The sequence below is a fragment of the Rhopilema esculentum genome, chromosome 19, assembly GCF_057945365.1.
Source record: "Rhopilema esculentum isolate cy_ngs chromosome 19, ASM5794536v1, whole genome shotgun sequence".
NCBI lineage: Eukaryota > Metazoa > Cnidaria > Scyphozoa > Rhizostomeae > Rhizostomatidae > Rhopilema > Rhopilema esculentum.
In genome coordinates, this window is record NC_142833.1 from 776,486 (window position 1) to 788,723 (window position 12,238).

Consider the following 12,238-nt stretch of genomic DNA (forward strand, 5'->3'; position numbering starts at 1 on the left):
TTGAACGTTCCATAGAAGCAATAGCGGTGCCAGCCACAAAGCAAAAAATTTTTGGCCACGCCCTTTTAACCGCCAGAAAACGCCCTTTGGCCAACAGGGAACGCCGAATCTGACCAAAGGGAACCCCTATGACTAACTTTGGCTAGGTAAAGGCAGTTTGAAAATCCTATGATTATATCACATAAAGTACGCTGTCAAAATATTACTCACCCCCCCCCCCCCCCTCCAACATTTTCTCGTAAAAATTATACGAAGTACAAAATCGACCCTGCCGAGAACGAGGGGGGTCGTGTTCCCCCCAGTCCCCCCAGTCCCCTGTGGCGCCGCTACTGCATAGAAGTCTGAAAGAGCCTTGCCGGTTTCAGAATATTCTTTCTTTGGAGAGCTTATATGTTCTTTAAAAGCAATTGATTGTTATACGCGATCGGTTTGAGCACATTGAAATACTGTAAATCAACGGAAATCTATCGTCAAATTTGTTTCCAAAATAAGTAGAATTCCATTGCAAAAAGCAAGCACTCAGAGGTAACCTTAGAGCAACTAACAAATTTGTGGCAAGTACTACAGTGTTGATTTTTGGCGAGGAAGAAATAGTAAAAAAATGAAACGGGACCAATGCAACAAAAATAACAAAAATCATTGCATGTTTGTCTTGAGGATGTTTATCCTAAAATGCAGCTCCTTTTTCATTTGGATACGTTATTCAACTGAGATTGCTGTGCAAAAGGTGAATTTAGTAGATTTTATATCCCCTGTCGTTACAATTTTGCTAACTATGCAAATGTTTAGCTACCTATGCCTGATATTTCTAGTTTGAATAAGGCAAAACCGACCGTCATGTCATCACAAAATGGCAAGAGCCTGTCGCTGGGTACTTTTTGTAGCTACAAAGTCAACTTGCCAGATTCCCTCTTTCTCAACGCGCATTGCATCATTTTAAGAGGCTTTCCAAACGCATTTCTACTTTGAATTCATCCTGTAGTGTCTCAAGCTAAAATTTCCAATCTTTTTTTTTGTTGCAAATTTTTAAACTTTGTAAAAATATAGCAACAAATTTCCTTTAAGTTTCCATTCTGGTAAATTACCTAGAGCGCAAAATCCTACGACAGAGTGTTTGTCGAGCTATAATTTGTCTTTTGCAGTTCATTTTAATTTGCGCAGTTTGAAATTTCAATCTAGCAATCTAGTTTATTTTTTCTCGTAGAATATTTATGAAATAGTTGTTCGCATTTCCATTTTACAATTTCTGTCAGTTACTATTCATTATTATTTTTCGAATTATCTTGGTTCTTTTAACAGATTTTGTATATCTAGGTTCTGCCAGCAGAACCAAAAATGCAATATATTTTTGTAAATTTGTCAGTCTCTTGCATTCCAAGCTCACTGTCCGTGCATGTTTGATCTCATTAGATTCTTTGATATCACAAATCAATGCTTTTTAATCAGTACTCTTCTTTGTGAACAATATGAGAACTTTTTAAAATTGAGGTAAAAATACGTCATAATTACACAGAGTTCAAGCAAAAAAATAGACATTTTGCAGCTCAAATTTCTTGCGATTGAAGTTTTTAGTAAAGGTGCAGCTTTTGAAAAAGCTTTGTCCTTAGGTGCAGAGTACAGAAATAGCCTTCATGTAAGTGATAAGAAAGATGATGCAAATAATCTAAAATCTGATTTAAAATTAACTTACAGTTACGAAATGATAAAATTGCTCAAAAATTTTGCGACATTTCCATTGTAACCAAAACTAAAATTCAAAAGTTTGCTCTCATAGTCAAAGATAGTCAGCAATATTTTAAAATTTGAAAATGCGCAGTTAGTGTACGACAGTGCTGATCTTTTAAGTGAAAAACAATCACATTTACTAGCATTTTAAAGTCATTGCGGTCAACTAAATTTTAAGGCAAATTTATTTGTTTGAAAATAATTTGCACGTAAGAATCAATGATGAATTAGTCTTTTTATGTTCCATATACTTCGCCATCTTTAACAGCCTTTATAGTTGCATGAAGCTCAGCGCTCAGAGTCTAAAAAAAATTACGTCATAAGGCAAGAAAATACATTGCTATGCATGTTAAGCATTGAGTTGGCTATGCAACAGAGTGTTGGGTATGCAAAAGAAAAGCCAAAACATTTCGTCATTATAAATTACAATGCGAATTCACAAAATCACTCTAGCCTGCATGCAAGGATTAAAAACAATTCAAAGATAAAAATAAGCGGAGTCTCAGATCCAATGATAAATTAGATAGTTTCAAAAATTTTGAGTTTGATAAAACGAAGCTGAGCCATTCAAACTCAAAATATGGCTTACACTAGGTTGTAATACTAAAGTTAAAAAGAAGCAATACTAAAACTTAACAGGACAAATTTCAAATACTCTTTCATTTCCTCTCGTGTTTTCAAATACTATGCAATCATTGACATTTATAATATCGTTCTACTTGATCTTACTAGGAGAGTATACCAGTTTAAAAGTAAAATAGATCTGAAAGTTGATGTTCGGATTAATCGCATAAATTAACAGCTTCTACATAGTATTTGTTTTCTGATAAACGCAGGCTGAAGATCCTTTGTAACTGTCATCTGTTACACTGTTTCGAAGATACCACAATTTCTTAGAACTCAGGCAGGTATTTAAGCAGATAAATATGCATCGTGATCAGTGAAAAAAATTTGATTGACTAGGATACAAATACCTTTTTCCATGAACTTCGACTTCGCAAAGGGACAACTGGTCATTTCTCGATAACTGGATTTTGACAACTTGTCCAGCTCTAAGTCTTTTGCATGGTAAGTAGATTTTAGACCCAGCAATTCCCTGATAGAAGGTGCAGCTAGACGATGGAAAAAGCGTATGTCAAACAGAGGCCAAACAGGACAGGACAGGACAGGACAGGACAGGACAGGACAGGACAGGACAGGACAGGACAGGACAGGACAGGACAGGACAGGACAGGACAGGACAGGACAGGACAGGACAGGACAGGACAGGACAGGACAGGACAGGACAGGACAGGACAGGACAGGACAGGACAGGACAGGACAGGACAGGACAGGACAGGACAGGACAGGACAGGACAGGACAGGACAGGACAGGACAGGACAGGACAGGACAGGACAGGACAGGACAGGACAGGACAGGACAGGACAGGACAGGACAGGACAGGACAGGACAGGACAGGACAGGACAGGACAGGACAGGACAGGACAGGACAGGACAGGACAGGACAGGACAGGACAGGACAGGACAGGACAGGACAGGACAGGACAGGACAGGACAGGACAGGACAGGACAGGACAGGACAGGACAGGACAGGACAGGACAGGACAGGACAGGACAGGACAGGACAGGACAGGACAGGACAGGACAGGACAGGACAGGACAGGACAGGACAGGACAGGACAGGACAGGACAGGACAGGACAGGACAGGACAGGACAGGACAGGACAGGACAGGACAGGACAGGACAGGACAGGACAGGACAGGACAGGACAGGACAGGACAGGACAGGACAGGACAGGACAGGACAGGACAGGACAGGACAGGACAGGACAGGACAGGACAGGACAGGACAGGACAGGACAGGACAGGACAGGACAGGACAGGACAGGACAGGACAGGACAGGACAGGACAGGACAGGACAGGACAGGACAGGACAGGACAGGACAGGACAGGACAGGACAGGACAGGACAGGACAGGACAGGACAGGACAGGACAGGACAGGACAGGACAGGACAGGACAGGACAGGACAGGACAGGACAGGACAGGACAGGACAGGACAGGACAGGACAGGACAGGACAGGACAGGACAGGACAGGACAGGACAGGACAGGACAGGACAGGACAGGACAGGACAGGACAGGACAGGACAGGACAGGACAGGACAGGACAGGACAGGACAGGACAGGACAGGACAGGACAGGACAGGACAGGACAGGACAGGACAGGACAGGACAGGACAGGACAGGACAGGACAGGACAGGACAGGACAGGACAGGACAGGACAGGACAGGACAGGACAGGACAGGACAGGACAGGACAGGACAGGACAGGACAGGACAGGACAGGACAGGACAGGACAGGACAGGACAGGACAGGACAGGACAGGACAGGACAGGACAGGACAGGACAGGACAGGACAGGACAGGACAGGACAGGACAGGACAGGACAGGACAGGACAGGACAGGACAGGACAGGACAGGACAGGACAGGACAGGACAGGACAGGACAGGACAGGACAGGACAGGACAGGACAGGACAGGACAGGACAGGACAGGACAGGACAGGACAGGACAGGACAGGACAGGACAGGACAGGACAGGACAGGACAGGACAGGACAGGACAGGACAGGACAGGACAGGACAGGACAGGACAGGACAGGACAGGACAGGACAGGACAGGACAGGACAGGACAGGACAGGACAGGACAGGACAGGACAGGACAGGACAGGACAGGACAGGACAGGACAGGACAGGACAGGACAGGACAGGACAGGACAGGACAGGACAGGACAGGACAGGACAGGACAGGACAGGACAGGACAGGACAGGACAGGACAGGACAGGACAGGACAGGACAGGACAGGACAGGACAGGACAGGACAGGACAGGACAGGACAGGACAGGACAGGACAGGACAGGACAGGACAGGACAGGACAGGACAGGACAGGACAGGACAGGACAGGACAGGACAGGACAGGACAGGACAGGACAGGACAGGACAGGACAGGACAGGACAGGACAGGACAGGACAGGACAGGACAGGACAGGACAGGACAGGACAGGACAGGACAGGACAGGACAGGACAGGACAGGACAGGCAAAAAACCAATGTACTCACACTTTGTCATCAACAAATACATAGAATTCTTTCAGTCGTTCGCTGCAACAGTCATCTCTGTTGAGGATATAAACTGCAGCAACAATGTGTACTGTCCCAAGATCAGCTTGCCACCAATCTTTAGCAGCATTTTCTGTGTGAGAACATTCATTCTTCGAGTAACTTTGACCGTATTTTCCATCAACGGCTAATGAGGCATACCCATGGCCGAAAAGCGATGACTGATTGGCAAATTTATCTTTGGCAATGTCTTAAAAAAGAAGTTTTGTCTATTTCAATTTTACCAAATTAATTTACTCATTAAACTTTTGAATATTGAAAATTTTATAAAAGAAAATTTGATTAATGTTTACTCAAGTTTAGATAAATCGGTAAAAAAGGTTACAATATGGAACAAAAGAAACAAAACATATCAAAATAAATGAATTTTTTTCAAAGTAAAAGACGGAACTCATTTTTGAAAGAGCTGATGATGAAAAGTCTGAAGCATCTTCTATCATCTTTTTAACCCATATGAAAGCCATTCCAAATAGTTCATTCGTTACAAGATACTGCAAAAAATCGTTTTTTATCTCTTTCTTTCTGCTACCTTTTCTCACATTGATGATATCCAGTTCACATATTGTCAGAGATGCAGCCTCTAGGGCCTCAATTTTAATGTTTTTGCCACGCAAGCTTGAGTCGCAAGGAATATATATCGTTTCATTGTAAGATGTACCAGTAAATTCAGAGCACCTGAAAAATAGACAATAAAGAACGATAAAAGAAAAAACAGCGCAGTATTTGCTAATTGTTAGAAATTTTTATAGGGGAGATGAAAAGCATAAAACGGCAGGAATAACATTACCGTATATAACGGAACGCGGCCAGTGTAAATGGTCTCCTCTTCTGTATGTCCAAATTTTGTTTTGAGTCCCCTCACAAAACTGTTTTTAGTGTATTCAAATTTTTAGTTTAATATGAAAGACTGTTTTCTAGGTCAAACTGAGGTTTTGATGTATTTGTCTCAATTTTGTTATTTTTGCCTGTTCGTTTAAAAAGTAACAGGCATGACAGTTAATAACATGGTATAAGATAACATGGTAAAAAGATAACAGGTATAAGATGCAATAATACTGACACGTCATGCATAATACTGGTCGCACAAGATGTCAAATGAAATATCAGCATATTCTGATTTTTCTCTCTAAGCTCTTGCCTATCAATACTTTAGTCCATATTTCTTTATAAGTTCTAGTTAAACAGGATTCTACTTTTGATTTATAGTAGCATTACTTTATCCTTACATTAAATCAATACTTCGATTATTGGGCTTTTTCAAAGTATTGACTGTTATATTTGTTTATTATTAAAAGAGATGAATTCAAGCCAAAGCTGTGAAACTAGAGTATCTATCTGTTCAAACGATGCATTTTAAAGTTAACTCTACCAAATGAATTGATACTCACACATCACTCTCAACTTTCACTTTGAAATTGCTCAACCAACAGCAGTCAGATTTTTGTCTTATTTGAACACCAGCGATGTAATAATCGCCACCAAGGTCCACTTTCCACCACGACTTAGCTTCAACGTTTGTTTCAATGCATGTATTTACATTTCCATCTACGCCATTAGGCGAAGCCTTGCTGGCAAAAGGAGTGCTTGACTGTGATGTAGTCTTGCCTCTTACAATGCCTGTCGATGCAAGTAGGTAACATCAGTAGTATAACTTTTTTAGTTTACGAGAAATATTTTTTATTAGGCCTCTTTCTTCCCCAAAGATGAAATACAATAATCAGGTATTCTAAGAATAGGTTTATAAAGGTGATTCAATCTGCTATGACAATCAAATGCAAATGCACATTTCAAATTCAGGTTTCTTTTTCCAGAATCTTTTTCTGTATCCAGGTCAAAATGTTTCTCAAGCAATTTCTGAAGTGCTCCTAAAATTCTGTTGAGCATGATACCTAATTGTTTGGAACAAATAGACCTCTTGTCTTTACAATCAATTTGCAATATTGTCAGTAGGATGACACGATTCGCAAAACAAGAAATTACTTATCATTTATCAACAACAGTTTGGATAGGTAGACGATGAAGGCGCAATTGCTGCTTTATGACATCTATTTCGCTCCTTGTTACTTTTCTATCTTTCTTTCTACAACATCCACAACCGTAAAAAAGACTCAAAGGTAATTTTGTGTTTTTCTTTTATTTCATTTCTAAGAAGGTTCAAAACATTAAACGCTTTCAGTTAATGACTGGAGGAAGGCTAATCATTTTTTCAAAAACTGCCAACGAGTCTTGTAAATTTGATAAATGAATAGTATACTCGTCATGCAGGAAAATCGGTTGAAACCATCCACGCAGAAAGATCCATTTGGACAAGGGTTGCTCTCACATTCCAAGATTTCTGTAAAAGAAATGATGAAAATTCATTAGATAATTTTTGTTATACTTACCGCAATTTTTCATTTTCCATTTCAAATCAAAGGTTCAAAATAAAAACAATAAATAGCCCAGAAGTTTACGCTCATTTTTTATGAAAAAGGTCAATTTATAGTTTATAAAAACTTTATGAAATTTCAATACTCTAGATCAATGAGTGTTTTTAATTATAATGCCTGTAGCTTGAAGAATTTCGGGCCTATATTTAAATTTTCGGGCCAGGAAAATTTTCAATTGATTTTTTTTTCGGAGAGTTTTCGCAGCGGCAAACAGTGAAACTCGTCAATGTTTCTTTTCTTGAAACTTGAGTCAGAGATTCGCTTTTGTTCTAAAGCTGAACGTGGACAAGGAAAGCATATTTTTGCTCTACTCCTAAATATTTGTGTGAAGCAGCTAATCGTTTTGAAAGATTTTCATAAAAGTTTGATTTAGGGTTTTTCAAAATTCAGTTGTTTGCTAGTTTTTTTGCTCCCAGTTATAACGTTTCTTAGTATTGTCGGATTGTCCAATGCTCGTTTCTTATAGTGAGTTTCTTATAAAAATGTGAGTGTACAATCAGAAATGCTTCACTCTGTTTACAGCATTAAATCCTTGCGAGCAACTGTAATCTTATGGAAAAACTGCTAGTCTTCCGGTATTCGAGTCAATTTCTTTGTACCAATAGGAAAAAGACTGAGTTACTGGAATAGTAGCATTTGTGTTTTTTAATGAAAGTTGAAAAATAATGTAAGACATGATATTTGAAACTGACCTGTCTCACAGTTTCGTCCTGTATATCCATTCACACACGTGCATGTATATCCATTCGCTCCATCGTTGCAAATAGCTTCGTTTTGGCAAGGATTGCTCTCACACTCGTCAAAATCTTTAAATAAAAGCTTTTACATTAGCAAAGTTTTGATTTTAAAGTAAAATTAACAGGTTTTTCAGGATGTGAAAGAATAAAAGGATTTGCAATGCAATTTGCTAATACCTTGCATAGGAATACAAAACCGAATTTGGTTTGCTTATTAATTCTGTTTTCTTAAATCCAGATCTTTTAACAGCTCATCATAATATATTCTTCACTTACCGGTCTCGCAGTGTCTGCCTAAATATCCTGGAAGACAGTTGCATGAAAAATTGTTAACTTGATTAATGCATTTGCCACCATGGAAACAAGGCAAACTGGTGCACTCGTCGATATCTGTTGAAACAAATCACCTAGATTTACCATATTGTCATCAAGATATTACTCAGATGATATAACCCCTGTTTATACACATCTTTATTAGTTAACAAAGTCGAGGACTGTTCCTCAAAGAAATAAGATTGGCTAGCTTTTTTATGTATTGCTTTCAACATTCAAATTAATCCCGTCAAAAATGGAAAATGACATTAAAGTAAATAATCTCCCTTGGTTGACAATCTGATTTGTTGAATATATAATTTCATGTTCCTTAAACACATTGCTATGATTCTTAGTTTAATGAAATCAAGTATGCTCGCATATATCAAAGATTGCCTGCGATAAGTATGGAATCAAATTCACGTAATGCGCAATTACAGAAGAACTTCATTTCACATTATTTCTTTAAAAAATTTTCAGAATCAATTAGCAGTTCATAATGTTGGATAAAGCAAGTTTCATGTTAATCCAATCTCTCACCCACCATGTTCGCAGTTTTTTCCAGTATAACCTTCAATGCAGTTACATTTGTACCCAGTTATGACATCGATACAGCCACCCCCATTTGTGCATGGATGACTGCTGCATTGGTTGTCAGCTAAAAAAGAATTCTATATTGATGAACTTGTTGTTTGATAGCTGCTTCATAACAACATAACGATTTTTCATTACAACTAGAATGAATAGCAAGAAGGCATTTATTATGTTGACTATAATATCGATATGTCATATACTAGCTACTGCAACGAATAAGCTGCCTTGAAATTGCCAACTTTATTCCTCTACAAGTCAATAAAATGAATTGAGATTTAAGATAGGCTTGTAGTTTCTTTGATATCCACAAATAAAGAATGAATGGCCTACTAAGGTATGAATAATACTAAAACATACAAAAGAAAACCTTTTTATCATCAGACATTATCCGACATTTTAATACTCTGAGGAGTGTCGGGTGAAACGTGCTTTGGCGTGATATGCTTCGACTCTTCCTTGCTATTTTCAATTCTTTTTTTTTCATTTCTAGCAGGTTAGCCTTCAATTATTGAGCCTAGATGGCCATAAGGTGGAGGCAGAAGAACAATATGCGTTAAGAATTTTGCAAAAATTAAAGAAAAAACGGATATTTTCTACCATGAACTTCATCCTAGCTACAAGAGACAAAAAAATCTGCAATGAAAAATCGAATTTGATACCAACCGTTTGGTCTGGCTTTGCAATGTGATCCAGATTCATTCTCGCTGCAATTCATAATGCATTCGTAGAAAGGGGGCTCGCATTTATCTTTGCAAAGAACTCCAGCTTTGCAAGGGTTCAGTTTCTTGCATGTTGCACCAACCTTTTTTATAAGTATTGATTGATATTAAAGATTTGTTGGTTGATTATTTGTAATAAAGTGATTGGTTGAAGTGATTAACTGACTGATTGATTGATTGTGATGATTGATTGATTGATTGATTGATTAATTGATTGATTAATTGATTGATTGATTGATTGATTGATTGATTGACTGATTGATTGATTGATTGATTGTGATGATTGATTGATTGATTGATTGATTGATTGATTGATTGATTAATTGATTGATTGATTGGTTGATTGATTGATTGATTGATTGACTGGTTGATTGATTGATTGATTGATTGATTGTTTGATTGGTTGATTGATTGATTGTGATGATTGATTGATTGATTGATTGACTGATTGATTGATTGATTGATTGATTGATTGATTGATTGATTGATTGATTGATTGATTGATTGATTGATTGATTGATTGATTGATTGATTGATTGATTGATTGATTGATTGATTGATTGATTGATTGATTGATTGATTGATTGATTGATTGATTGATTGATTGATTGATTGATTGATTGACTGGTTGATTGGTAATTAGGAATGAAACGTTATTTCTAGAAGTGTAGAAATTACAATATACAGTATTAAATAATGTTGAAATATAAAAGAAATATAAAGAAGATAAAGATAGTACCAAAGCAATTGCTCTTATACCTGAAACTGAAATCGCTCCTCAGGTCATCAAACTGTCTTTCATCTATTCCATATATAAAAGGATTTTACTATACCTGACACTAGCAAGATTTGTAGCACAAGCTAACTGTACAACTTTCAGTCTTTCATCTTTTAGTAGAGTATCGAAATATAAAATAAACGAAAACATATAGCCGAGTGATAAGAAACCAAATCTAGAAGCAAGAATTTTCAAAAATGCACAAAGTCTCTAATCATGGTAGCTTATTGTAAAATAATATTGTATTGTAATACTGTTAGTTGCTGATTTGTTGTTTCCTAAACACTAAAGAAGATCTGAAAGTGACTACTGATTATCTTTGAATTTAAGCGGAACACCGATTTAGACTGAAACCGCGGCCTACATCCCACTCTTACTAGTACACATCAGAACCGGATCCAATCAAAACGATCACAAACATTTTTCCAGTTTACAATGGATCTGATAGATCAATTCCAAGTTGGATCTGCTACCCAATTGCTACCAATTTGGATGCGCTGTTGAATTTGTACCCGTTGCGTTCCGTTTTAGCTAACATCCAATGTAAACAGCCGGTATCAGTTCAAATGAAATCAAGTTTTCACAACAGAGCTTATAACTGTGGATTGAAGGTGGCTCATTCTTAATTCTTATGTTTGTTTTGGCAAAATTAGGAGGCGATAGCCGCATAAGCCCTCTCTTCTACACTGTATTTTATTTAATGTTTCTTTGTCAGTCTCTAATACCTTATTCAAGGCTGACAAATTGCCAAAGCATCTAGAGCTCAACAAACAACTGCAGTAGCAAGGTAAAATAAGAATTGTGGTGTGCCTTGACATTGGCCGATAGCATTTTAACTTTTTTTAAGATCCATAATTTTATGCTAAAAGAAAGTTAAGTCCATTTCGGCTTTTTCAAAGTTTTCAATATTCAAAATAATAACAAGACAAAAAAGCCATTTAAATTTTTTTTGAAATGCTCACCAGCAGATTATTATAGTCAGTAGACTTATAGGTCCAATCTGTTTCGTCAGCAAGCACTGTGCCATTGTCAGCGTGTGCTTTACTGTTCAGTTCACAAAGCTTTTCCTCAACATTCCAGTTGTAAGAGCGACATTTTCGGTGCTCTACACATTTCATCATGCACTGCCCATCTTCCAATCCTTTGTCTGTTCTTAACACGTGACCTGTTAGTCGTTTCCCAATACTGAAGATGCGAAACTCAGCAAATATGTCACAAGGAAGGCGCAATATTGTCGCATTTGTATAAACGGCAATTGTGATTGCGAAGCAAAGTCTGTGAGAATGAAATATTAGTTATCAAAATTTTTTTATTGCTGTTAATTCAAGATACAGAAAGCAACAAAAAACCCTATCTTTGCTAAATCCTGCCTGCTTGAGTTGTTATATTATATGATACTTCATTGCTATTTACATATCATCCAAACAAGGTGCAATTTTAGATAAAAGAAAAAATATGCGAAAGGCTCAAAATACCTTACAAAATTGCAGTTAATCATCTCGAAATTCTAAATACCAACTTCTGTTGTTTGAAGGCAGTTGGCAGGTATAAAAGTGACTTAAGCCATATGTCAATCAATTTTAGCCAATCGGCAAGCGTGTGAGTGTGTCAAGCTCACTGATTGGCCAATTGTTGATTGAAAGATGACTATAGCCATTTTTGTACCTGTTGATTATTTTTAATGAGGTTATGTAATGTTTTCTACAAAGCCAGATTAATTTTAGCCTTCTTACAGGTGTGCCTGTACCTACTGCAGGTG

At 38.0% G+C, this 12,238-nt stretch overlaps 1 protein-coding gene across 2 annotated transcripts; it reads right to left on the reverse strand.

Annotated features, from left to right (window-relative positions):
• Positions 1 to 1,539: 1,539 nt before the first annotated feature.
• LOC148957903 (uncharacterized) lies at positions 1,540 to 12,024 on the reverse strand. Of its 2 annotated transcripts, XM_089113873.1 has the most exons (12): positions 11,955 to 12,024; positions 11,442 to 11,754; positions 9,646 to 9,784; positions 8,933 to 9,046; positions 8,353 to 8,466; positions 8,032 to 8,145; positions 7,165 to 7,245; positions 6,299 to 6,527; positions 5,440 to 5,585; positions 4,851 to 5,100; positions 2,700 to 2,837; positions 1,540 to 2,027 (listed from the first exon to the last, which is right to left on the reverse strand). In XM_089113873.1, exons 1-12 carry the CDS (start codon positions 11,975 to 11,977, stop codon positions 2,021 to 2,023), a joined length of 1,668 nt encoding a protein of 555 aa, XP_088969999.1. In that variant the 5' UTR covers positions 11,978 to 12,024; the 3' UTR covers positions 1,540 to 2,020. The 2 variants fall into 2 exon arrangements, with proteins under 2 accessions (XP_088969999.1, XP_088970000.1); XM_089113874.1 differs by lacking the exon at positions 11,442 to 11,754 and having other exon boundaries at positions 11,955 to 11,974.
• Between the last annotated feature and the right edge of the window lie 214 nt (positions 12,025 to 12,238).

Excerpts from the sequence above, each read along its gene's own strand:
- LOC148957903 (XM_089113873.1), bottom strand. The coding sequence starts at position 11,977 with ATGATTAACTGCAATTTTGTAAG. Across the intron at positions 8,467-8,932 it reads TGGAAAAAACTGCGAACATG|ATATCGACGAGTGCACCAGT; the intron begins GTGGGTGAGAGA and ends TTGTTTCAACAG. Across the intron at positions 7,246-8,031 it reads AGGACGAAACTGTGAGACAG|AAATCTTGGAATGTGAGAGC; the intron begins GTCAGTTTCAAA and ends TTTCTTTTACAG.